General features: G+C 37.7%; 1 protein-coding gene across 1 annotated transcript in view; it reads left to right on the forward strand.

The window, feature by feature from the left end:
* Positions 1-995: 995 nt before the first annotated feature.
* Positions 996-27947, forward strand: part of LOC103042093 (solute carrier organic anion transporter family member 5A1) — a 94576-nt gene continuing 67624 nt past the window's right edge. The window contains exons 1-2 of the mRNA XM_007253551.4: positions 996-1053; positions 2783-4208. Of these exons, the coding sequence (XP_007253613.3) occupies positions 3254-4208 (955 nt within the window). The 5' untranslated portion in view covers positions 996-1053; positions 2783-3253. The remainder of the gene's footprint in view (positions 1054-2782; positions 4209-27947) is intronic.

Below are 27947 nucleotides of genomic sequence, written 5' to 3' on the forward strand. Positions count from 1 at the left end.
AAAGTGAAGCCACCACAGGTCGGGCGCCCCCTGCTGTTCGGCTGCAGAAAGCTGTGTAACTCCACCCATCCCCATAGGTTTCAATGGCAAAACAGACAACTCTCAATCACGTTTTTTTCTAATATACTGTAATTCTACCTCCATTATTTAAATGCAACAGTTAGTGTAACCTCTGCTTAAATTGTCAATTTTTTATATCCCCACAGAATTCGGTTTTTAAAACGTTATTCAGCTCTATTCAAAAAAGGTGTGGTTATTGTAAAAGGGCTGGTTATGGGCGGGACCAGTAACAGACCCTCAGCTCCGCTCCGCTCTGCAGCCTGTGACCTTGAGGCAGCCCTCAGGGGCGGGGTTATTTAAATGAGTAGGTTGCTCTCCACAGTCTTTCTCCCTCCTCTGGTCTCTACTGTGCAGAATCGGGTGTCAGGATCGCCAACATGGCGGAAGATTTTGGCTTCATTTTCATTGAATGAATGGGAACGGAGACACGGCGTCCATCTTTTTTCTCTGGGCTGTATCTTTATAACTAAAACTGTATCTCTGAAAACATTGTATCCTTTAAGTTAACTTTAAGTTTTAGAGCTGTAAAATTGACAGTGTGTGAGGGCAGGTTTTCTGCTTCAGTGCTGTTAGCCAATCAGAGGTGATATATTTGCATGCATGAATATTCATGAGCAATTGCCAAAATCCTCTCCTTCTTCAGAGACCAATAATCCAGTGAAATAAAGCAGGGTTATAAACACTTTTTCCCCACCAAAAAACGGCTCACATGGCAGTCATTCGTACTAGAAACTACATTTAGACATTTTAAAATGAGTGAAAAAACGATGGAATGAGACCTTAAAGTGTTGTGGCTAAGTTAAAGCTAAGCTACACAAAGCTGCGAGTAAAGGAGCGGTGCTCTGAGGGGGAAAACTACAAATCCCAGCATGCAGCGCTGCACTCTCTCTCCGTTCAGCCCCCTCCGTCAAATCCGCAATCTCATTCACTCAGTGAGTGTCCGCGCTGGAGACAACAACATCTACCTCCCTCTCTCTCTCTCTCTGTCTCACTGTAAGTACTGTTCTCTCTGTTTGTGTCTCTCACTGACAGCGGCTCTGCTCCTCTCTCAGAGCTGCAGCCGGGCGGACAGTCCCCTCTATAGCTCTCTGTTCTCCTCTATATCTCTCTATTTACTCCTCTTTCTCTCTGTCAGTTCTTCAGCTGCTGGGTTTTGTTGTCAGTGAGTAAAGTCGTGACTGGGCTCAGTCTTTGTTCAGTAAGAGCTTTAGAGCATCTTGTGTAAATGTGTGTTTGTGTGTTTGTGTGTGTGGGCTGTGTGTAATGTTTCTAGTGGTTTAGATGAGCCAGTCTATATAGGCTGTACTGTTCTGTCTGTTCTTTGTCTTCTCAGACTGCCTGACTGGAGTCTGACTAAAACACACACACATGCTCACACACACATTCACACAGGGTTGGACTACTTGTAGCTTTGTGGACAGTCGAAATTCTTTCCCAGGTTTATTTATCAGGCTTTAATACAATACAACATAAAATCCAATAAAACACAAAGCAGGGAAAATATGAATGAAACACATATGGGAGTAAGAATATCAATTTATCTAAGTATTGTGTTTTTTTTTTGTTTTATTTGTGATACTGTTAAACAAAACAAATTTAATTACTGTAATAGTTGATATGTGAATTGTGTGTTTAAACTTTAGCATAGTGTTGAAATTCCACTGTTCTGTTTGGATGAATGTAAACTCGTTTTTTACTCAGATATTATGTGTATGATGGTTTATTTTTCATGCTATATCAGTTTTCCTACAATTTGATTAAAAACAAATAACTACATTGTCTTGTTTACAGAATTTCACAATATATTGCCATATTAAAATAATAATAATAATAATAATCTAGCAGTCAAAGTTTCAGTTTAATGTTTTTATTTTTGTATTATTTCCTACGTTTTAAATGAATACTGAAGTCATCCAGACTATGAAGGAACGCACAAGGAATCATATAGTAACTTAAAAGTGTTAAACAAACCAAAATACTCTGTAAAGCATTTAGGTGCTCTTATTTGGGGTGCTGTTAACTCGTGGTTTCTGAGACTGGTAACTCTGATGAACTTATTCTGTACAACAGTGGTAATTCTTGTTCTTCCTTTCCTGGGCCGGTCCTGATGAAAGCCAGTTTCATCATAATGTTTTAAATGATCTTTGTGACTGAACTTGAGGATACTTTAATAGTTCTAGGTTTCTTTTTGGATTAACTGGCCTTAATTTCTTAAAGTGTTTTTTCCTTTATTTAGTTGAGTAGTTCTTGCCATAATATGCATTAAGAGGGCTAGAAATTGCAGTAATTAACTCTTGTCAAGTTCAGCACAGCTGTTAACTGAAAGCCGTTTTAGGAGACTCTACCTCGTACTGTATATATTATCTGCTACACAAACTTGCCCATTTTTTCAGTAGAAAATAAAAAAATGTAACTTTCTATAGTCAATGTAAAATCATATTATTCCAGGTAATTTAAAATATTTCTATTGCTTTATTCATCAGGATGTGTACAGAATATATACTTAATGATTTAAAAAATGTCATAAAGGGAAATGGACAGTCAAAATGAAAAAATAACTTGCCACATGTTTTCAGTTTTTCTACCTGATTTTCTCCCCTGTTACACATCTGAGTACTTCTGTAACCCACTGAGAGTGACTATATGTGGGGGCAGTCACAATTATTGATGGCTCTGTGATTAATCATTCTTTTGTTGTTCTGCTTTTCCCATCTTAATTCAGGATACTGAGCAGCTGTTCCAAAAAATCAAGGGTAACGACCCCACACGGCGACCGGGAAAGAAGCTTTTGAATAAAACATCAGTAAAAGCCCATTTCAGCTTGATGGCCGAAGAGAACTTTCCCTCAGGATGCTTTCTTCAGCCGTGATGAAGATGAAATATGCTGAACAAACCCATGCCTGCTTGCTTGCTGCCTGATCACTGCCTTCATGCTCTTCTAAATCTCTCATATGAGGTGAACTTTAACTCCAGAAAACGGATGTAGACTATTATAAATGATCATGTTAACTGATATAGTTCTGTAGGCATTGATCATGTTCATGATCAATCATGATCTATGCTTTCATCATTCATAACAGCAGCATTTCTGAACTGAGTACAGTCAGAGCTGCACGGCAAGTCTCTGTGTTGTGTTCTTGCCTGTGGCATTAGATACTGAATCCAAGTCAAGACAAGTCCCGAATTTTGGAAAATGACTTCCTCAGATAATGATGAGACTGGAAGTGATGTGTCCGTGTCCCTTGGGGCTGGTGAATTCCAAAACCAGTATGAGGACTCGGGAAGTTACTACAAATCCAAAAGTTTGCCCGCTCTCAACGGTGGATGCCCAGCAAGTGATGAGCTTCTGGATTCCAGGGCGGTCAGCAAGACCCAGAACACGATACACGCCGACCAGCGCTCAGTCTTCAGCGAGTTCCAGCGAAAAAGTGACTCCAGCCAGTTGGACTCCCCAACTCGGACTGACTTTTCGCCCTCGGTGTCCAGTATGATGGGCCTTAGCAGCTCCCTGAGGCCTGAGACCAGCAGGGCAGGCGGAAAAAAGCTTGGCTTCTCCTTAGCAAGACTAATGGACTTTCCAGTGAGGAAATACGTCAGGAAGATTCTCGCAGACTCGAGGAGTTTCCTCTTCTGCATGTGCTACCTGACTTTCATCCAGTCTCTGATGGTCTCAGGTTACCTCAGCAGTGTGATCACCACCATAGAGAAAAGGTACAGCCTCAGGAGCTCCGAGTCTGGACTGCTGGTCAGCTGCTTTGACATCGGAAGCCTTGTGGTGGTGGTGTTCATCAGCTACTTTGGGGGCAGAGGCCAAAGGCCACGTTGGTTGGCCGTTGGAGGGGTGTTGATAGCCGTGGGGGCTGCTTTGTTCTCCTTGCCACACTTTATCTCACCTCCTTACCAGATCCAGGAGGTGAACTCTTCGAGGGGGAACGAAGGCCTCTGCTCGACAGGTAATGGCAGTGGCCGGGACACTTTGGACATCTCGTCCTGCCCGCGGGACCAGGAGGGCAACGAACACTCGGTCTATGTCACCCTTTTCATCTGTGCCCAGATTCTGGTGGGCATGGGGTCCACTCCTATCTACACGTTGGGGCCAACATACCTGGATGACAACGTGAAGAAGGAGAACGCCTCACTTTATCTTGGTAAGCCTGTTTTTCTTTGATTTCTCTTTGTAGTGGTTGGTTACATTTTCACTTTGAAGAGCATTGCATCAGCCCAATGGCTTTAAAGCCTAGTCATAAAGAGCTCACACACTTTCCCTGCTCTAACACACCACAGCAAGGCTTGTTAGTTAAAGGAAATCAAAGAAAGACATCTTTTCTTACTTAATTTGATACGACAAATCAGTTTATAACACTCATTTAGTCATTAAAGTGTGCAAATGTACGTATATCAGCTTATAACAGATTAACAGATAGTTTTTGTTTGATTAAGGTACAAAAAAGTTTAATTAAAATAAAAAAAACAAGCTGAAATTTGATACAGTGGTGCATTTGTAATGCATAAAAATGCTATAATTACTTGATTAGACATCAAAAAAAGTAAACAAAATCTAAATATAGTCCGTATGGCTGTGCAATGTATGACACAAATGTATGACACAATAATACTTGAAGGATTTTTGATATTTTTGATAGTCTTCTGATATTTTCTATTTTTTTGAATGTACATATTAGAGAATATATTGTGAGTTTTAGAAAAATAATCAGAAAATGGTTTTAAAAAACAGAGATTTGTTAAAAATAAGTAAATAAAGTAAGATGGTGTAAAAATGCACCGGCATCCAATTACCTCCTTGTTACTATGCAGTTAATCATACCCATACTTTACCATAAGTGTAATTGTTTACAATAGGGATGAACAGTATGTAAATATATATTGCCCTTTTGATAAATTACGTCACAATATGTTTATGTTCTGAGTATGTTGTGAATACATTAAAAAAATTACCAACTGTGTGTTTAATTAGAGAGTAAAACAAATTAATCTTGACCTCTGAAAGGATATTGATCCTGAAAATACTATAGATCCTAAAAAACACAACGAAGAGCTAAAGCATATTATTATTATTGGAAACTTCTCATTTTGAAAATACACTTTTTCATAGAGGAAGATGGTCAATAAGCTAATATTTTATCATTGCTTTGATGAATTTTCTTAGCATGCTAAACTTTACAGAGCATTTAGGGGATATTACCAGTAGATGGTTTAGTACAAGTAATAATTAGATTGTTGTACTAAATTCAATAAATGTACTAAAATTACTATACATATTATAACACATATTGTAAAAGGTAGTGATATTGCATAACAATTAACTGAAATTGATTTAATATTCCAATATTCAGAATATTAAATTCTCTTCATTTCGGTTATTTAGTTTATTTTTAAAATGTTGATACTTTCTTTTTTTCTTTTGTCTTATGGTGGCCCTGAAGTGCAAAACAAATGAACATGTCAGAAAACAAAATTACCAAAGAAAAAAATATTTTACATGGGCAAAAAAACATTACATTTCAGAAAAAAAAACAAATTTACAAAACTTAAAACAAATTTACAAGACGCACTGAAACACTTTTACAAACTGCGACTTCTGACTGAAAGGGAGAAATCACACAGGAAGTGCTTGTTGTGGACTCTCCTGGTCAGTCAAACTATTTTTTGTGGCACGTATTTTAACAGCAGCAGTAAATACAACAACTATCCCTGTCCTGTTGCTACTGACCCGCGGTGCTCAGCTACAGTACAGTACAGGAGCCCCGCGGGGCAGTGGCTGATGACCGCGGGGCAGTGGCTGATGACCGCGGGGCAGAGTCTTCAGTAGTTTATTAAAGATAGTGAGAGATTCTCCTGATCTGGTAGTGGAAGGAAGTTTGTTCCACTATTGGGGAACTCTGTATGAGAACAGTCTGAGTTGCTTTGTGTGGATGTTTCACTGGAGGTGCGCAGTGGCCGGGAGGTAACGTAAGCCTTCAGGGGTGAGTGCAGGGAGGAAGGAGCCTGTTCTGTCATCAGTTTTGTAGTTTTTAATAGATGTCAGAATATCATGACGCAACCCATGTGCACATTCCTATGTGCACATTCATGTTTTTATAAGTGGCGAGGCGGATCTGTCGCAAACCATCATTTTTGATGATGGACCAAGGTCATCAGGGGCACTCTGATCGGACTGAGGCTATTCAGCCTCCACACGCTGCGGGGAAGCTGCACAGTGTGTTGCACCACATTCCTCTTATAGCCATTATTAAACATTTCTATGGCAGTTCAGACCAGATGGGGTAACCTTCTTTGACCTCACAAATTGTTGAGCCTAGGGCAACCCAGTCATCTAGTCATAATAATTTGGCTCTTGTGGCAGTTTCTCCAAGATCCTACACATAAACTACAAGAACTGACTCTCTTACCATCTCTTACTAACATGTACAGTATGCCAGACCTCGACCTGTGTTGTTGTCATGTGTTAACTTTGCGTTGGCATGGTTCTAATGTTTTGGCTCACTCCACTGTTAATGATTTGATGATGCTGATTAAGTTGAGGTGTGTTATAAATAACATTGCTGCAGCTTTAGGGGCTGATGCAGTGCCTGTGTTCCAGGCTTGATGGACGTTCAGTAAAGGGCACATTTACCCACAGGATAGCTGGAGAGGAAATAAGCAGCTATTAATGGTCCATATCCTATGTGCGTGAAACTGATGGAGCAGATTTAGGGGTCATAAGGGATAAATACACACACACACATATACACACAAACACAAACACACGTGGACACATAATCCACTCTCCTGTTTTTTCCAAACTCCTGTCCTTTAGTGTAACCTCTGTGACCTCTGTGCTCTATAAAGCGTGAGCAGTGGCTGAGGGGGGATATCTACTGTGTGAGAATGGTGAAGCCTCTGGAGTCTCGTAGGGGTCTATGATTGGAAATGCCAGCTACCACTCATTTCTCATGTTTGGTTTAATTCTGACTGATCCCCGTTGAAGTGTTTATGATGCACTTAACAAGCCAGCTGACACATGAATTAAATGTTTCTGCTCTTACAAATAGCGGTAATGCTATTATTAAGGCCTATATCCAGAATAGTTTGATATAGTATGTGTATACTGATATTTATATCAGTAAAAACTCATGTTATAAAATAATATTCATGTTACAAACAGTCCAGGTATGCAGTCCTTGCTTTTAAAGTTTTACCTTTAAATAGAAAATAAACTGCATTTACACACATTATATATTTTAGCCCCGCCTACTAAAGCTGAAGTCACTACAGTCATTACAGTAGTAGCAGCCAGGATTTCTTTGTAAATGAGGCACAATACATATAACTATAAATGCACTGGATATTTGCCAGCCTGAATTTTTCAGCTGGTAATGATAAAAAAAAAATCACTTTTGGTGTTCGGACGAATTAATGATTTACATCAAACAAAATTGTGCTTTGTTGTTATGTCTGTTGGAATATTTTTTTAATTGTTCAATACATTATTATTTTTGTTTTGTTTTGTAATTTATTTTTCTTTGAAAAAAGTGGCAACATTTATGAAAATCTGTGTTGAACCATCCTTCATTATCCTTGTATAGCCATTGGCCAAATGTTGCATTTTGGTCAGTTTTGGTTTCAGCCCGAACATTTCATTTTGTTGCATCATTAACTAAAAAAAGAGAGAACGCATCTGTCTTTTATTTTGCCCTGTTCTCCACAGTCCACTACACTTTTTACTAGTTTTTGCACCATAATGTGAGTTAATGCCAAGGGTGGAGTAGAAACCTTTAAATAGCTGTGGAACAGTGGAACTGTGTTCCCTGGAATGATATTGCTCCATCCAGTACTAGTGGTATGAGTTGAGATTTGGGGATGGAGTTGGGTGGTTATCATCCAACGTCCTGACATACATACAACATGCTTAGATGAATGCAATCAAATCTTCACAGCAATGCACCAAAATAAAGTAGATGGCCTTCTGTAGACAGTAGAGACTGTTACCCCTAATAATCATTTTTTTGGATGATAACAGACACAGTAAATGATCAGGTATCTCATTAATGATGTCCATGTTTTTTCCATATTTGACCTTAGAAAAAAATATCACTGTATGGGATATATGGAAAGTTTTGAAACCTTTGAAATTTGAATGTACATTATTGATCTCTTTATGCTAAAAACAAGACAAATTAAGTAACATTAGCCCTTTGATTTCAAAGAGTAGAGAGTGATTGGAAGATGGGGAGGTAAAATTGAACTGTGACTGTTTGTTTTTTTTTTTTAAAGGGGAGCGTAAATGAAGAATAAGATGATCTAAAAAATAATCACCTACGACCTGATTTGTATTGGCAAGAAAAACCTGGAAAAGTCATGGAATTTGAAAATCACAATTTTCAGGTCTGGATACGTTTTGGAAAAAAAAAAAAAAAAACAAGTTTTGGTAAAGTCATGGTAATTTGGTCTATAAATCTTTGTGTTTCCGTTTATCGATGGAGAAAATCTATTTTAAGTTAACAAATACATCAGCTCAGAGTTAGTTCAGTAATTTAGCCCTACACAATGGAGCTCTCAGGATCTTACAGACATTTTTTAATAATGTAATTAATTTTAGGCCTGCTATAATCAATTTCCATTATAGTTTTGGTCGATTTTTTGGTTTTATTGTCCATGTCTGCACTGATGTTGTCAATTTGCCTTGAAGGAATGAAAATCATGAAAAAACAATGAGAATTTATTGGTTAAAAAAATTATGAACCCTGTGAATCATTTAATTACCTGGACACATCTAATATTCAGTTTTTATCCTACAAATTTGATTTCTGTGAACTGCTAGCATTACTGAGATCCTACAACAGTGATTCCCACCATTTCAGTAGCTGGTACTACATCTGTACAAGATGGCACACTCACTGACCTCCTTCATACTGAGCTCTTTCTGTTGCCTTTGTGTTCTGATCTCTGATTACGACACATGAAACCAGTGCAGCCTGTGAGAAGAGAGGAAAAAAAACAAGACAAAAAGTACTATTTTGTTAGAAACTGACCTTGCCTTTTAAACAGCCTTTTTTGCACATTTGGGGCCTTGAGAACTATGGCTTTCAAGGAATCTCTACAGTGTTCAGACCAATGTTACAATCTTTGACCTTGATATTTAGCCAACAGCAAAGACTCATTCCTTCAGAAATGGTCATACATTCAAAAATGTACTGTTCTTCTGTTCTCTGTGTGTGTTTTCTAAATGATTTAAGGTGGTATGATGAGTATGCTGACAATGAGCTCTGACAATGATGCTATTGCTACAGTGGTTTAGAGCACTGGGTTGTGGTTGTGGGTTCAATACCCATGTCTGCTAAGCTGCTGCTGTTGGGTCTTAACCCTCTGTACTCCAGCAGTGCCGTAGCACGTAGACTGACCCTGGCTTTCTAATCTTGTTTTAAAATATGAACTCTTCAGATATAATCCGGTGCTGCCCTTTCATACAAGTAGAATACTGCATACTGGTGATTTTCCATTTCGGCCGAGTTCTCACTGACAGGAAATGTTCTGTGTGGTTTGTATCGTGTGCAGGCATGACCCACTCTGAGTTCCCCAGAAAACTAGCTGCTCTGTTCATTCATGAGTTCAGCTGAATGTTACCCAGAGTTTTTAGTAGGGTGCTGACTGTGTAAAGCCCAAGGCAAAGTCCAGTAAATACAGCTCCTCTGGACAAGTCCAGACAAGTTCTGGGTTACCGTGTGTGTGTGTGTGTGTGTGTGTGTGTGTGTGAGTGAAAGGAGCTTAAGCTGGCATAGGTGAATAGAGATATTTTGTACTTAACTTTATAAGTGATTTTAATATAGGTGCTGTAACATAATCCATGTTTGTATGCAGAAAAATAAATGCAAACACACTGGGTTGAGCAAAAGTATTTTTGAACTTTTTATTTTAATGCCTTTAGGCTGTAAATGTAGGAATGTAAAAAACCTTTTGAGGAGAGTCACTATTACATTGAGAAAGCCTGCCACAATAGTTGTTTTACTGATATAGTGTCCAAGAAATTATTGCTATATATACAGCTCTGGAAAAAAAATAAGAGACCACTTAAAAATGATGAGTTTCTTTGATTTTACCAAATTGAAAACCTTTATATAATCAAGAGGAAGATGGACGATCACAAACCATCAAACCAAACTGAACTGCTTGAATTTTTGCACTAGGAATGGCATAAAGTTATTCAAAAGCAGTGTATAAGACTGGTGGAGAAGAACATGCCAAGATGCATAAAAACTGTGATTAAAAGCCAGGGTTATTCCACCAAATGTTCATTTCTGAACTATTAATTTGTTGTCTTTGCATTATTTGAGGTCTGAAAGCTCTGCATCTTTTTTGCTATTTCTCATTTTCTGCAAATAAATGCTCAACAAAAGTTATGTTGAATGATCAGCATCGATTATATGTTTTGTTTTTTAATTTTGAATGAAAATTGTAAATTCTCTGGAAGCATTAATCACAAATTTACACAGTTTCTTTGTGTGTTTTTTTTATTATTAATGGACCCTAAATAATGCAGCTACACTATATTTGATCTCTTCCACTTTCTCTCTTATTCCAGTCTCATTTTCCTTCTTCTGCTTGGAATATGAGATAAAGGTCCAGATTGCATGCTTGAGCCTGCACACTGTCTCACACACATGGTCTTCTCTCTTTGTCTCGGAGTACATCAGTGTATTTTTGGCCTTCAGAATGCTGTATTTATGGCTGCTTCACTGTGCAAGATGCTACCATGTCAACTAGCATCTGTCCTGCTATTTTCCCTTTGGGTGTCCTCTACTGAAATGGGAATTGTGTCGAGCTATGCCATCCCCATCCCAACCCCCCAGTGAACACAAGGTCATTATAGCTAACATATCAAATCACACTGAGACTTTCGGCTTAAAAAGACAGGGTTGTTACATTTTAGTTTCTTAAATTTAAGTATTTCTTTATAAATGGTTAAAAGATGATAATTGTGCCAATAGTCTATAGCAACCTAATACCCAGACCCAAACATACAGTTATAAAACCTTACACTTTTCAACTTAAAATCCATACGCTACTCAAACTACACAATCTAATAAAATTAAGTTTTAGTGTGCTCTTAGTTTAGTTTTCCAGTAAAAAAACAAAAAATCAGCGATTTTGCATATTTCAAGGTATTAAATGATATGCTATCATTCAGTTCATTTTTAGTATTGTTTGGCGTTTTTAAAATCTCATATGCTTCATGTCTGTGGAGGCATTGTCCCAGTTTCTGAGGTGTTTCCCCAGTCTTATTAACTCAAACCCCACTTCAATTTCTCATTGACCTGAGGGGGGAAAAGAGAGTGACTGAATTCCCATATGTGTGCATATTTGACTGTGTGTGTGTGCGCTCACACACATATGTGGGTCTCATAAGGGCTGTTCACAGCTGATGTAGCCCTGTGAATGTTGGGTGTTTTCTCTGTGGAATCAATTGAACAATGTTTACACCTGGTCATTTATTGTGACCAGTATTTGGATTGTGTCTTGATAAGATTTTAGCCATATGTGTTTACACTTGGTAGTCAAAGCTTTCATTAGTTAGTTTAACTGAAATGGTTGTAGTGTAAGGAGGTTTGGTGTTTACACTAGTGTAACATGGCTCAGATGTGTCTCAGACCACCTCCTGCATTGGTTTAAATGATTGGATTTGTATTGGTTTTAAATGCGTATTGGGTGTGTGCACACTTACATTTTAAAATGGCTTGGCCTGATCCAGATATACAGTACCTGAGGGCGTTTTCACTCCTGTAGTTAGTTTCTCTGCTATGAATCAATGGATGAGATTGTTTACTTGGTTTGGTTTATTTTCACACAGGCACAAAGCTAAACGCACCAAAATGCACCGCAACACACCATGTTAGCATTCTGTCTTTTCTGATTGGTCAGAGCTGTCTGGTGTAGGAGCAAGAAAATGAATATTTCAAGAAAATTCTGTGTTCCCAAGCAACATTATTGTCCACACAATAAGTGGAGTTGCACAGGCATAAGCAGCAAGCTCTGCAGACATTTCATTTAGTGTAAATCAGCTTAGCATGGAGCAGCAGCAGAGCAGCACTTGTTCTTATCTAGGGTAATTATATGGGTAATGAATCAGGTTAAACTGCACCTAAACAGCCGTTTAGGTCAAACCTGAGGAATATATGTGTTAGTTTGGTCAGATTGAGAGCGCAAACTAATGACTCCGGAGTTTGTTTGGAACCAGACCGGGACCACCTCATCTCGCAGGTCTCGGTACAGTTGTTTTAGATAATCTCCGCACCAGAGCTAATCAGCAAGTTTTGTTGGATTTTATGAACACTTTAATTCATTAATAACTCATCTTCAGAAAGTCTTCTTGGGCAGGATATTGGCAGCATTCCAGGCTGCATCATGATAATAATAGTTAACAGTATATGATGCAGTCTTTAGTGTTGTTTTATTGAATATTTTCTGCATATAAACATACCTGCACTGCCCCTTTCTTATATAATTTGGATTCACGTTTGCCCAATTTCACTAACTCTGTTTTGCTTTCTTTCTTCAAAATTCCCTTGCTTCATTAAATGGCCCTCAGTATATTTTCTCTGTAAACACAGGCTTACATTGATCAGGAACATAAACAGCCCCTAGGTTTGAATAAGCTTGAACAAGCAGTGTGTATTTGACCAGTGTGCATTTCACCAGTGTGTATTATAGTGTGTATGTCCAGTTAATATATGCACATACACTCACCAGCCCACGCACGTCATCAGCTGTGAGTGGCGTTCGTATAAAAAACGAGCATCTATAAAATGACGGACATGTGCTCGACCGCCTCCTCTGTCAATAAAGCTGCCGTGTGTTTGAGAAACAGCCAGTGTCCTCATCCCACAACATGCAATTTCCTGACCTGGCCTGTATGTAGTAATCCATTAATAAAGTGACCTCCCCACCACCCCTCACCCCCCACCCAGTGCTCCTCTGACTGATTTACACACCGCTGGTTGTGTGTGTGTGACGGGGTTAAAGATTGGAGTCAGCTGAAGCAGGCAGTCTTGATTGGATTGAATTGGAGTGTGTGTCTGATGCTATAAACAGGATGAAGTGCACACTCCAGTAGGCTTTGTGTTGGCCTCTTGCAGGACTTTGATTTTACTCGTGAATCAGCAGCACTCGTCTTTTATTCCCCTATTGGCACACATTGTAGATGTATGTAGGTACTAGTCAATGCTCTGCACTTTTTAGCATTTAGATGTGAATCAAGATCTGAATTAAATCAGAGAACAAATGTGTACATTAAAAAATAGCTATATTAAATAAAACAAGAGACCACTTCAGTTTCTGACAGTGTTGGGAGTAACGCCGTTACTTTTTTTCAGTAACGAGTAATCTAACTAATTACTATGACTGTAACTATAACGCCGTTACCATTTCCGACACCCCGTTACTGCACGTTACTTTAGCAGCTCTATGAACTTTTTTTTTTTATTTCGCTTTGCCCTGGTTAACCCCTCCTCTGTCCGGTGAACTTGAGCTTCTGGCCGCTGTGCCTGTGGTTTGGCGTGGTGAAGTGAGGCACAATTGTGACGATTTGCGTGCTCTAATAAATTCAGTGATTGCCGTGGACAGGCCAAGTTCCGTATTAAGGACGTTAAGCTCTTTTTAGCTGCTCCGGTTTTTGTGGTGCTGCTGCTTTCTATTTTAGAGCTTAGATTCTCTGCCCGAATCCCACCTGACCTGAGGACCGACCCGAAATCAGGCTCCTATTTTTATTTTATATAAAGCTCTGGTGTGATAATCACAATGTTGCTAAGTAACCAATTATTATTGTTCACTAAAGCGAACGAAATAGCGAAAATTGAAAGTGAAAAACATTTGTGTTAACTGAATCTAATAAAAACAGTAATTAAAAGGAAAAACATAACTATCTCGAACTGTATTTTGTGTTTATAAAACTAACTAAAACGAACTGAAATTACTGATAGAATACCCTCATTTTTGTGTTTAATTTATTTATAAGCGCTGTTGTACAGCGGAGTTGTACAGCGGGAGTTGTTGTGCCGAGCGCGCGGCACTCGTGGTCCATTAGTTCTTGTGTAAAGCGCTCGCGCTAGCAAGCCCACCCTAAAATGAACAGAAAAAATAAAAACAAAATAAATTTAAACTATAATAAAAATGAAAACTGTAATCACGTAGCTCTGGGCGCACGTGAACGCCTCCGCGTTTGACTTGCAGCATTGTGTGTAGCTGTTCTTAAAAATCATTTAAATTAAATAATAGTTCTATGCTTCTATGTTACAGTGTTAATTAACATAATTCTGATTATATTTCGCTCATTCAATCAGCCCGAAAACAGACAGTTTATGGGGCGGATCGGGTCAGGCTCATAATGACAGTTTATGGTTCGGGCTTGGGCAGAATGTGCACGGGCTCCGGCTGGGTCGGATTTTTTGGGCAGGATCTAAGCTCTATTCTCTTTTGGTGAAGCTGTTATATTAATACCATTTTAACGGGCATTAAATTGTTGTTTTTGTCCATTATTTTGTTTTATATATACATATTTCTTTTGAGTGTGGCTTGGTTTGTTAAATTTCATCCCCAGACGCGTTTTTCCGCTTTTTTCAGTATTACAAGTTTTAGTAATTTTCTTTGGTTGTGTGGAGAATTTCGTTTTATTTTTTTGAAATTCGTTAGATTATATTTTTGTCAACATTTTGGGTTTATTTTCGTTTGTTATTTTTTGTTATTTTTCTAATAATAATAGTAAATGCATAATTGATTTCCTTTTTTTGACGGGCGAATAATAAAAAGTAACGCGATAGTTACTTTTACTGGTAACTAATTACTTTTATAGTGGAGTAACTCCGTTAGTAACTCAGTTACTTTTTTGGAGAAGTAACGAGTAACTATAACTAATTACTTTTTGAAAGTAACGTGCCCAACACTGGTTTCTGAGTCTTTTTTTTTCGGATTTTGCTGTTTATAGGTACACGTTTGAGTAAAATGAACATTGTTGTTTTATTCTATAAACTACCATACAGACAAAATTTCTCCCAAATTCCAAATAACAATATATTGTCATTTAGAGCATTTATTTGCAGAAATATACAGAGCTGTCAGACCTCAACTAATGCAAAGAAAACAAGTTCATATTCATAAAGTTTTAAGAGTTCAGAAATCTATATTTGGTGGAATAATCCTTGGTTTCAAATCACAGTTTTCATGCATCTTGACATCTTCTCCTCCACCAGTCTTACACACTGCTTTTGGATAACTTTATGCCTGCACTCCTGGTGCAAAACTTTAAGCAGTTCAGCTTGGTTTGATGGCTTGTGATCATCCATCTTCCTCTTGTTTATATTCCAGAGGTTTTCAATTTGGTAAAAATCAAAGAAGCTCATTATTTTTAAATGGTCTCTTATTTTTATATCTAATTATATCCAGAGCTGTATATATTTTCTTTAACAGCCATTTCTCGACTTTACTTGCAACATAGCAAAAGGTTATGTACGTTGTTGCTGTCCAATGAAAAATTTTTAGGTTACTACATAATTTGAAAACGCCCTTACACTGTGTCAATGTCTTGATGAATGGACCAATAGAAATTCTCCAAAATTGATTTGACTTTGACTTCCATTTAAAAAGTAAAGTTGCTGTTTTGAAGATTCTGTACATGTTTTTCTTTGGATAAAAATGAAATATTGTTTACGGATTTTCTAATGTGTCTTACAACCTGTGCATCATTTTGGACTTGTTTTTAAGGAAAAGAATGGCAACAAACTAATGTTTGAACGGGTTCACCTTTCTGTCTATTCTCTTCGTTATATCCATTTAATCAGTACAGTTTTAACCAGAACCATATGAATTATTTTACTGGTTTTGAGACCAGTTGTTAGTAGTAGTTTAGTAGTTAGTAGTTTATGTATCTGCTGAGGTGGGCAGTTTATCATTACGGACTGTTAATGGGGAATGCAGATGAATGGATGGACTCTTTGGCTTTTTACTTGAGGATAATGTGCTTTCAGGTTTCCGAGTCAATGCACTGACAGCGCATGCTGCTTACTTCTGTTAAATTTAGAAAGAGAACAGCTGCTGGATGTCCTGTGAATGTGTGTGTGTGTGTGTGTTTATGCATGTGGTAGAACTCAAGGTAGATCCCATCTACTCCTGCTGTCATTCTGTGCCATAGCAACTGTGATTTTCACCCTTTTTTTCTCACTTTTTTTTTTCTCGCTATCTTCTCTGCGTTCTTGTGGTGTTTCCACTGCTTTTTCTCTTCCTCACACTTCACACATACCGACACACACACACACACACACAGTTCTGCTATAATTCTGTCTGCTTCTGGTGAGGTTTAAGGTTTCTTCACTGGGCCCAAACATCTTCTCAGCCCTGGTGATAGAGTTGCCTGTCTTTAGGCGTGATATCTGCAACTGTTTCTTCTTTGTTGTGAATATTTTAGGTGAAATTGCTCCATTCAGTCTGTGTCTGTAGGCTTTCAAAGAATGTGCATGCATATATATATATATATATACGTACAGAACATTGAGGATAAATGAGCTTTTACACTAGGGCTGCACGATGTTGGAAAAAACTAACATTGCAATATTTTGCTGTTCTGCTATATTTATTGCGATGTAAAAAAAATACAGTTTATTTATTTATTTCTTACATTTACTGTTAATATTAGATAATATTAACATATTAGATAGACATCTGAGGTCAGCGATTATTCAAACAATTTCTTTAACGAACAATATATTATGCAGCTCTATTTTTTGTAGTGTCTTCACTACACTCTAAAAAATCGAGGTACGATATGAGTACCTTTTTGTACTCAAAGGTACACTCTTCATAATTGTACCCTCAAAGATACAATATTGATCTTTACAGGGTCAGATTTGTTCCCTCAAAAAGTACAAATTTGTACCATTTAACCAGACAAAATATACATTCAGTATTCTGTAACACTGTACTAATAAACAATATATATATTTTTATTGCACATTTTTTTATTTAAAGGCCATTTTGGATCATCAAGTTTTTGAGCCATATTCAGTGAATGATAATGTTTATAATCTTTATAGACTTTACTGGCACAAAAAACATGGGTACAAAAAAAGGACTTTTTTTGTACCTCAATATAAGGTACAGCCCCAGTGACAAGCTTTGTACTCTTTTAGGTACAAATCTGTATTTATTTTTCTTAGTGTGTATAGTCTTCACTTCCACACTTCACTTCATGGCCACATTTGTTTTGTATATATTTGAAGTTGGTCCCATTTTATCTTTGGAAAAAAAAGTCCCACAAATATTTCCAATATTGTCGTTATTTTAAGATCACTCATTTGAACACAGCACTGAACTACAACTCATTAATTCTTGCTGGAGGCAGATAAACATACTTGCTCTTTCAGGCGACAAAGCAACAAGTAAATGGTGGAGAAAGCGATCTAGGTGTGGCTTTACTTACCAGGGAGGCCAGTGTGGCTTTACCTGCATGCAGTTGGGTGTGATAGGCTGGCAATATGAGATTTGAGGGGGGTGGATCTGTGACACCAGACGTGACTGTTGAGCCTTCCGGTAGAGTTGGTGGCCTTCCTGATGACCCCTCTAAAGAGCTTGAGACGTAGGGGTGGATTGGAATATGGGTGTTTAATCCCAGTTATTAGATACATGATTGTGCCATCCTTTCCTGTTTTTCATATGTTTTTCACAGTTCTTGATCATGATAACTCAGTGATGGTTGGTGTGTTCTTGTTTTTGAGTTGAGGCATCATGTAATGGATTTTAAAGCAGCTTTTTAGCCATGCCCCTCAAGACACTGTTTCAGTGCTGTGGGCTTCCTCTGGCTTGTTATATCCCACTGCTGAAGGTAGGGCCATGGGCTACAGTACACGCAAGGGTTAGTCAGCACTCTGGGATAGTGGCTAGTGGTCGCTAAGCTCTCTCTGCCCGTTCTGACCATAAGCAGTGAGCTGGCAGCTGTGTCCTCACCACCCCCCTCCCCTCCCGTTACAAATGCATTGCATGGTCCTTGTTGTGCTCGGAGCAGACAGTAAATATCAGTGGAGATTTATACCCTGAGCCACTTGACATGAACACTCTCCATTTTTAGCGGGACATGTCTCTTCTGTTTCAGCAGATAATTGGTGTTTATGATGTTGCTGACCTAGTATGTAAACAAGCATTGATAATAAATGTTCCTGTCAGCACACATGAAGACTGGAGCCTATGAGTTTTTTGATTGAGTCTAGTGGATTGAGATTAGGGCAAATCAAGGCATACTTTATTGGATTGGGTATTGGCTATTTTAAGCCAGATCCAAATTTTATATATTTTTTGTTTAATTCAAGCAGACTGTCCTAAAAGTGGCATTTATATGCAATATTACCAGCCTTCAGAAGTTAGGAGCAGCTTAGGAAGGAAACAAAATAAATTCTAGTCTGAATAGATTTACAGTAGAACATTAAATATACCATTATATCTGTGGTTCTAGTGCTTAGATTGCATTTGAGACATTGTTTAATTGGGATTTTCTGCCACTTCTGTCTATGCTAAAACCAAACGAGAAAATGCAATCCTGCCATGTCTTGTCTCTTGAATTTGTCAGTTTAAGAATTAAGCTGTTGTGTAAAACAGTGAGAAGTAGCAGTAGATCTTACTTACTCTAGATTATCACATCGGATCTGTATTGACTGTAGGGCTGCACGATTTGGGCAAAATATCTAATTGCGATTTTTCCACAGAATATTGCGATTGCGATTTAAATTGCGATTATTTTTAATCCATCAAAAACCTAAACCTGTATTAGTGGTTACCATACCTATCAAATAAATTTATAAACTTCTTCCACATAAAATATTCACAGGTATCTCAGATTAAATGCAGTTTTCAGTTTTATTTTTAAATTGCAAGTAACAACAAAATAAATAACAAGGTTTAACTGCAACATCAGTAACTGTAAAGTCTGAGTTTTGAGATGCATTTTTACAATATAAATTAACTTAAAAGTAAATCAGTTTTTTTGCACATTAAATGCAAAAGTAGCATCATTAATGCTTGCATGCACAAAAGGTATAACTGCAACATCAGTAACTGACTGGTCCGCTGTGGACAGTAATGCCTTAGCAGAAAAGCTAAAAAAAAAGCAAAATATCGGTTTTATCCTAAACTCTTTGAGTTTTGAGATGCATTTTTACAAATAAATGAACTTAAAAGTAAATCAGTTTTTAGCTGTTAGCTTCATACTGGTAGCTACCAGTGTTGGGCACGTTACTTTGAAAAAGTAATTAGTTATAGTTATTCATTACTTCTCCAAAAAAGTAACTGAGTTACTAACAGAGTTACTCCACTATAAAAGTAATTAGTTACCAGTAAAAGTAACTAATCGCGTTACTTTTTAATATTCGCCCATCAAAAAAGGAAATCAATTATACATTTACTATTAGAAAAATAACAAACGAAAATAAACCCAAAATGTTGACAAAAATATAATCTAACGAATTTAAAAAAAATAAAACGAAATTCTCCACACAACCAAAGAAAATTACTAAAACTTGTAATACTGAAAAAAACGGAAAAAACGGAAAAACGCGTCTGGGGATGAAATTAAACATACCAAGCCACCCTCAAAGGAAATATGTATATATAAACAAAAAAAATAATGGACAAAAACAACAATCTAATGACCGTTAAAATGTATAACAACAGCCTTGCCAAAAGAGAATAGAGCTTAGATCAGGCCCAAAACGTGCACGTTTTGCAAGAGAGAAAGAAAGAGAGAGAGAGATTTCTGGTGTGAGTTACTACTCACAGGTAAATATTCTCACGCTGTATCTGCTGTTTCTCTTTCATCTGCCTGGCGCTCATATTGTAATCCCATAGATAGTTCTGCAGTTTCTCAGTGTTTTCTGTCGTATTTTGCGGCTAGCGCGAGCGCTTTACACAAGAACTAACGCCACGGACCAGGTGCCACGCGCTCGGCACAACACCGCCCGCTGTACAACTCCGCTGTACAACAGCGCTTTTAAATTAATTTAACACGAAAATGAGGGTATTCTATCAGTAATTTCAGTTAGTTGTAGTTAGTTTTATAAACACAAAATACAGTTCGAGATAGTTATGTTATTTTCTTTTAATTGCCGTTTTTATCAGATTCAGTTAACACAAATGTTTTTCACTTTCAGTTTTCGCTATTTCGTTCGCTTTAGTGAACAATAACAATTGGTTACTTAGCAACATTATGATTAGCACACCAAAGCTTTATATAAAATAAAAATAGGAGCCCGATTTCGGGTCGGTCCTCGGGTCAGGTCAGGTTCGGGCAGAAAATCTAAGCTCTAAAAGAGAAAGCAGCAGCACCACAAAAACCGGAGCAGCTAAAAAGAGCTTAACGTCCTTAATTCGGAACTTGGCTTGTCCACGGCAATCACTGAATTGATTAGAGCAGCAAATCGTCACAATTGTGCCTCACTTCACCACGCCAAACCACAGGCACAGCGGCCAGAAGCTGTTTTAACGCCGTTACTCCCAACACTGGTACAAACTGATATTTATTTATACTGTTTATATATTACTTTTATATTTTATTTAATAATCCCCAAATACTAATAAAATTACAATATAACGAATTCCAAAAGATATAAACGAAAAACGGCACGCAATAGCAGAAATAAAATAAAGAAATATTATTTCTGCCCCAAAAAGACGCGTCGTCACCCCGGCGATGTGTGCGGCGCAAACCGATTAACCCACGCGCGGAGCTTTAAACAGGCAGAGCTGCAGCTGCTGACACGCGTGCAGCACTGTGTGATTATAACAGTGTAACTTGTGGTACATCATAAAGATCATAGTGTGATTTGTTGTATTAAAACAGATCTACCTCACAGACCATTTTCTGGAGCACCATCTGACAGAGCGCAAAGGAAAGCGGAGGGAATTCTCTGCTGACCCGGCGCGAGTTCGGGCATCAAGTCAGGTTCGGGTTCGCAGACAATCTGAACTCTACAACGCATTTAAACAATTGCACAGTGTCCGCCTGGCTTTAAATTATTTTATCCAAGTCTTCCACTCATGTCCAAGCGCCACTTTAAATTTAATTCACCCTGATGTAGCTGCAATGGAGAGAGCGGCAGTGCATGCTGGCTTCGTTGCGTTGAACGCAGCCCCGCCCTCCAGTGAAAAAAATATTCAAATGAATCCAGCCCCTGCTGCATCAGGCCAATCGGAGAAGAGCAGGCGGTGTGCTCACACACACACACAAGCCTCTCAGACACAGAACAGGCGCTTTTAACCACATAAGTTGGAAACACTTGCAGGCTATTGGCTAATTCAAATCGCAGCTCCTGCGATTGAAAAATCGCGTCCATTCAAATCGCGATTTCGATTAAAAAACGATTAATCGTTCAGCCCTAATTGACTGACACTCTCACTCTCTAATGAATTGCTTTAGTTACTTCAACTTTACAGATTTAAACAGCCAATATCAAGGAAAACTATATACATCAAATTGTTACTTGGGAAACATGATGTAATATTTAACTATGACAAAAAAAATCAGCACATTTTAATCCAAAAAACAATGCATTACATAGAGTAGACCTGCACAAACAATAAAAGTGTTTCAAATATTTAATAAAGTATATAGAGTCGTAATGTCCCTGAAATTGTGTGTTCATAAATGTTTATTTTAGGCACCGTTTTTTTGGTTTTTACTAAAAACAGCTACAATTCACTATACTAAAGCTGGCTTTTTCTACTGTTACTGTACCTTTTCAATTGACCAATCGAAATGATCTCTGCTCTGTTTGTCGATTCATTTGTTGAAAAATATTCCAGGTGAATGAGTGGGTGGAGGGGGAATTTGTATGTCTGTTGGCTTTTTTTTACCATTCAAAAAGACCTGATTTTAGCCATCAGTGTGGATTGTGGGGTGAGTGGCATATTTTAAAACTTCTTTTAACATGTTTACAGTGTTCACATACTGCTTGCTTTAAATGGGTTCCATGTAAATAGATTTTTTTTTTCGTTTGTATGATATTTTGTAAGGCACAGATTTTTTTTTTTTGTAAATGAATAATAAAAAAATAATAATAATGTACCAAATCACTCATTCTTAGTGTGCCCTGAGGCATATTTCATTTTCAGCCCTTTTTCTTTTTTTTCGTTTTTCAGTAAACAATAATCTTAACATATTTACTTCTAAGTATTAATCACAATAAGGTCATTTCATACTTCCATTTGATGTGGCTTTTAATTTCTAATTGCATGGAAGAATATTACAAATGACACTGTCCCATTGACTTTGAAATGAGACCAGTGGACTCGTTATGGCGTTAATCCTAATTAGTGCCTGTCTGGCGGCATTATGAGAAATGTATGTCAGTTTGAACAAATTACACAGGCTTTTGCAGCAAATTGACTCTAATGAAGGGTCTCTGTTGTGCACCAAAGGACATGCAGCTTTGTTCTTCTGTGTGCAGAAGGACTGGGTTTAAATATTATTCATTTTCTTTACATTTAAATCTGTCTAAAGAAAATGAGTTCTCTGAAATTGATTGATTGCTGTGTAACAGTGTAGAAGTCAGAGGGCATCTGTTGGGATCAGTTCTCCTGAGGTTTGACTTTGCTTTATGTTTATGAAAGTAAATGCTGAAACGGCTGTTCGGTCAGTTCTCCTCAGAGAGTTTGAAGCTGATGATGCAGGAAGTTGTTCTCATTAGCTTATCTTTGTGGAAAGGCCAGAGATCCTTAAGGATTCGGTGTATCTGCACGTTCCTGCTTTCATAATCAGTGAGGCAAAAGCCATTTTCAGCAGGAAACTGGAACAGAGCTGTGGAGAGTCTGTTCTGTGATGTTTATCTGAGTAAACACGCCACTGCATTGAAGAGGCGATGACTGACTCATGCCTGCTTTCAGTCCTCACTGGCTTAATAGAGCAACCTGCTGACCATAAAAAGAATATAGACGCATTTTAAAAGATCTTGTATAATGTTTCAATTACAACATCGTCATTAAAGCGGAGGTTGTTTCTCAACATTTAGGACACTCAAAATTCTCCATGATTTCAGCCTTGGTCTGAAAGACGTGCATTGTTCATCAGGACACTGGGGCTTGTGTGCTGGTGTGGTTGTTGCAGAAACAGCAGGATTACTTACTGTCCAGTGTGGAAAACTTAACACTGGAGACGCCACGTCCTGCCCTTGACTTTTCCTGATCTTGTATTTGTTGTAGTCGGCAGGCTTTAGTTAGAATTTAGCATTGTGTGTTAGGCATGTCACAATACTAGAGATCTGGTAGTCAGTACCAATATTGACCTCAGATATTCTATATTTGATACCGCAAAAAACTATGGAATAAACTTTTTCAAAATAAAGTAATAAGTAATAAGAAACAAAAAACTCTCATTTAAAATAAAGCACTGTTGTGATGACCAAATAATAGGGTTCCTATAATGGAGCTCAAAGCATGCTCAGGGCCTGCCCTTTTCAGTTTGTTTTATTTTGGTTTTATGTTATTTTTGGGGTTTATGTGTGTGTTTGTGTGTTTAATTTAGTTTAGGCAGTTCCACTGTTGGAGCATTATTCACTCTACTGGTGTTGGGTAAGTGAGTAGACAAGGATCTCCACTATTCACTGGTGATTCACTGGTTGGTGGTCATTCATGCTAGAAATATCCAGACAGTTTGGAAAAGTCATGGAAATTTGCAGTCTACAAAGATGTGTATTTTATTTATCGACTGAGAAAATCTATTTTGAGCTAATAAAAACATCAGCTCAGAATTAATTTAGTAATTTAGCCCTACACAAAGGAGCTCTCAGGGTCTGACACACATTTTATTATTGAAGATTGTGTCAGCATTGCTTACAGAAATGTATTTTTTAAATCATTATAGCTTTATTTGATTTTTGTTTTAACTGTCCATGTCTGCATTGATGTTTAAATATTGTATGTTCATGAAAATTTGCCTTGAAGGAAAAGTCATGGAAATGTATTGGTTATAAAGTGTATGAACCCTGTATTAAAACACATAAACTTGTTATTGGAAAAAGAAGATCCCTGACCTGATTCCTACTAACTAGTTCAGCGTCATTGTATCAGTAAATGCTTCCTAGTACAAAGAAACTTCATTGTTTTAGCCCCCAGACAAACCACATGATACATGGGTAAAACCAACGACTGTATGCATGAGTTTATGGGTGAAACCAACACAGCACTTCAGTGAATGCTCAGATAACCAGAACCAGAGAAGTAGGTCAGACTGGAGGCATGCTTCGCTTGCACAGATCTGTAAACTTTCCCCCCCCAGCATGCTGACCCTCCTGCATGCAGTATAAGCAGCAAGCTTGAATGAGAAGGCCAATGCATTGGTTAGAACTCGTCGATATGATACAGATGATGATACTGGAGTTATAATTCAGTATATTAATATATTGTATTACTGTGAGCAAGGCGGTATATTGAAATAGTTTAAATCAAATTTAAGTAACGAGTCCAATAGACTCTGTGCACATAATATAGTTAGTTAAGAAAGTGTAGAAGGGGCGCCTAGTGGTCTAGCGGTCTAAGGCGCTGCCACTATGAGCAGGAGGTTGCAGGTTCGAACCCCCGCTCATGCAGCTTTGCCATTAAGCTTCTGGCGTCAGAGGGAGCACAATTGGCCCTGCTCCCTCTGGGTGGGTAGATGGCGCTCTCTCCCCACATCACTCCTACGGTGATGTCTGCAGCACAGGGTGTCTGTGAGCTGATGTACCAGAGCCGTGCCGCTGTGCTTTCCTCCAAGCGCGCTGGCTGCTCGGCAATGCTGCATCAGCAGCAGCTCGAAAAAAGAAGCATGTATCGGAGGAAGCATGTGCTAGTCTTCACCCTCCTGGTGTGTTGGGGCATCACTAGTGATAGGGGGAGTCCTAATGAGTGGGTTGGGTAATTGGCCATGTAAATTGGGGAGAAAATGGGAAAAAAATAAATAAAATAAAAATAAAGAAAGTGTAGAAGGGTAGCATTTTATACACAGTGTTTTCAAGAGACACACATAACACTTTTCATTATTAGATGTTATTATGTATGTTTACTATTTAAATGTGGTGTAGGGAGTCATTTTGGACATGACCTATCCAAACGCAGCAGCCTGGAGTTAGCTTAGCTAGCTAAAAAAGCATTTCTTGACACACTGCCCTGTACATTTTATAGCATTTCACCTGGTTGACACACATCTGACAGCTCATAAAGCTTTTAATCAGATCTGTTTTGATTTTCAAATGTTTTCACACCTAAAAGGCCAGACCAGAGTGCGCACTAAGGTTCATATCTTTGTTACATTGTGTATAGTTTGGTTTGGTTAGCCAGCAGTTTGGTGAGCATACTAAAGTATTTTACTACATCCTGTCGTCATCAGCTACTTCATACACAGAGTCTCTCTATACTTCATATTAATTGTTTTGTAGAATGTTAATCATGAGTTTGATGGGTTGCTTTGCCAGGTGTTATGCTGAATTCTAGCTCTCTGTCAGAATCTGACACCCCTTTGTCAACACACGCACCACTCCGCAGAATGAGTGTAAAATATTATCCTCAGATTCCTTTTATTTCTGTTAATAAATAAGGGTTAATCTATTGTTACAGTAAATAAATTAATTCTCAGCATTTGTGTCCATATTGCTGCGTGATGTGTCTGCACACAAAGGGTCTGATTTCGGCACAACACCATTTTTTTCCGGTAATTGGTCCAAAAGTTAATTTTTTCAATAGATCTTTTGTTCGGATCAAACTCTGGTCCTTTGGTCCGGACTGTGGTTTGCGGCCCCTTTCACACCTGCTACTTTGCTTCAAACCCAAATTTAAAAAATCTAAAAGTCAGGACCAACCAAGGTAGATGTGAAAGCCCCTTTAGATTCATTTTCAGCAGTGTGTGGGACTCCATGCATATTAAAAGCAATAAATCCTAATAAAGTGAAGTGCTGAAGTGAAGCTACAGCCTAATTAGTCTAAAGGTTAGTGATAAGGTGGGTTTCAGCCTCCTCTTTTCTTACAGCTTCATCTGTGTGTCATCCATTGGAACTACTGTCATTTATTTTAATCTCTGCAGTCAGGCTCCTCATTTAACTCTTTCAGACATGTACTGAAAATATTTATAAAAAAAAACATTTTATATGGACTGTTTACAAACCATTAAACTAAAGTTTGGGTTGTGATTTTTTTTTTATTTTTTTGTTTAGAGTATCCACTATGCACTGAGTAGTGTTGTAATACCAAAAGCAGGTTTGAATGTTTTTCCTGATTTGCTGCTATACTGCTTGGTTTAGGTATTATAGGTATTATAAATATTATCAAAAAAGCTGTAAAATGTCCACTGGACTGATAAAGTCACAGGTTTGCAGAAAGCAAACTACAGTTCTTGCATCACTTCCCCTCTGTTACATGTTGAACTATCCCCAAAACATTTAATATTTACCGATAATGTAGAGATTTCATCCTTAAAAACAGCAGAAAAATAAGAATTTATGAAAAAAGAGGTTAAAAATGGTGTAAAAGTGATTTTGTGTAAATTCTCTCCATAACTGTACCTTTTAAAAAGGCCTTTGCTTGTTCACTCTGACTCTGGCTGAATCTCGAGTCAATATTTGAACACACACTCTTAAAGGAAGTCCTTTGAGAACACGTTCAAAACTCTACCTGAGGCAAAACACAGCCTCTCTCTGTGATCTCTTCAGTAGTAGCCAGCACTTTGGTGTAAAATGGAAATATTGCAGGTGTGTGAAACCGCATTCTTCCCCTTTAACACCTCCTAAAGAAAAAAGAAAGAGGGGGAAAAACAAACTCACACAAAAGCTCCCCCATTCATGGCCACTTCCCCCTTGACCACTAAAGCCCCCGTCCTCTATGGAGAAGAATACGGTACACCAAGGCCGGCCAGTGTGGCCAGATGGCACTTTTAGAAAGAATGTGTCTGTCCTGGCCAAGCAATCATCTGCTGTTTGCTCAGAATACCACCACTTCATGACTGAGGCATTTCTGAAGCCTATGCGATCAGTACAGAGCCCTGTCCTGAATAGCATGAAGATGATGAAATGATCTCGCTCTAATAGGAAGCTAAGAAGTGTAATGTTATAACTTGAATGACAAGATCAATATAAATTGCGAAAATGTGAATATTACTGCATACATGCATACAAGTACAAGTGTATACAAGAGTTTTTACGTAATATTTTTTCGTGTAGCACTTTTCTTCATAAAAAATAAAACCAATATATTATAAAATACAAACTGAACTAAATACAAATAATTTAATAAGATAAATGGAATTGGTAGCAAATAGTAAAATGCAAAAATAATTGTATTATATTTTTAGTTATATATATATAAGTTAGATTGACATCACAAGACTGACATCCTCTCCTCAATACATCATTAACAAACAATGAAGCTATGTTCTCTATGGCAGTTACATTGATTTGACAGTTTTAAACAACAAATCATTTATTTATTATAAAGTGTTTAATTAAAATAAGGATATACTATAATTACAAGTCACATCAATTCACACTCATTTATAGTGTAATAAACCAGGGGCATCATTTCCGTCTACATTGTTAGCTTTTTTATATAGAGGTATTTGTGTTTTGGCTCCTGAATGATCTTGTAGTTTATAGCATCCAGTGACATTTAAAAATATATATTATTTGTTTATCCTTATTTTTCTATGTTGTCTAGTGTCAAGTTAATGATGTTTAAAAAGAAATGTAAGATTTTATTTATATATATATAGCTCTGGGGATAAAATAAGAAACCACTTAAAAATGATGAGTTTCTTTGATTTTACCAAATTGAAAACCTCTGGAATATAATTAAGAGGAAGATGGATGATCACAGCCATCAAACCAAGCTGAACTGCTTGGATT

Source organism: Astyanax mexicanus, chromosome 1, assembly GCF_023375975.1.
Source record: "Astyanax mexicanus isolate ESR-SI-001 chromosome 1, AstMex3_surface, whole genome shotgun sequence".
Lineage (NCBI taxonomy): Eukaryota > Metazoa > Chordata > Actinopteri > Characiformes > Acestrorhamphidae > Astyanax > Astyanax mexicanus.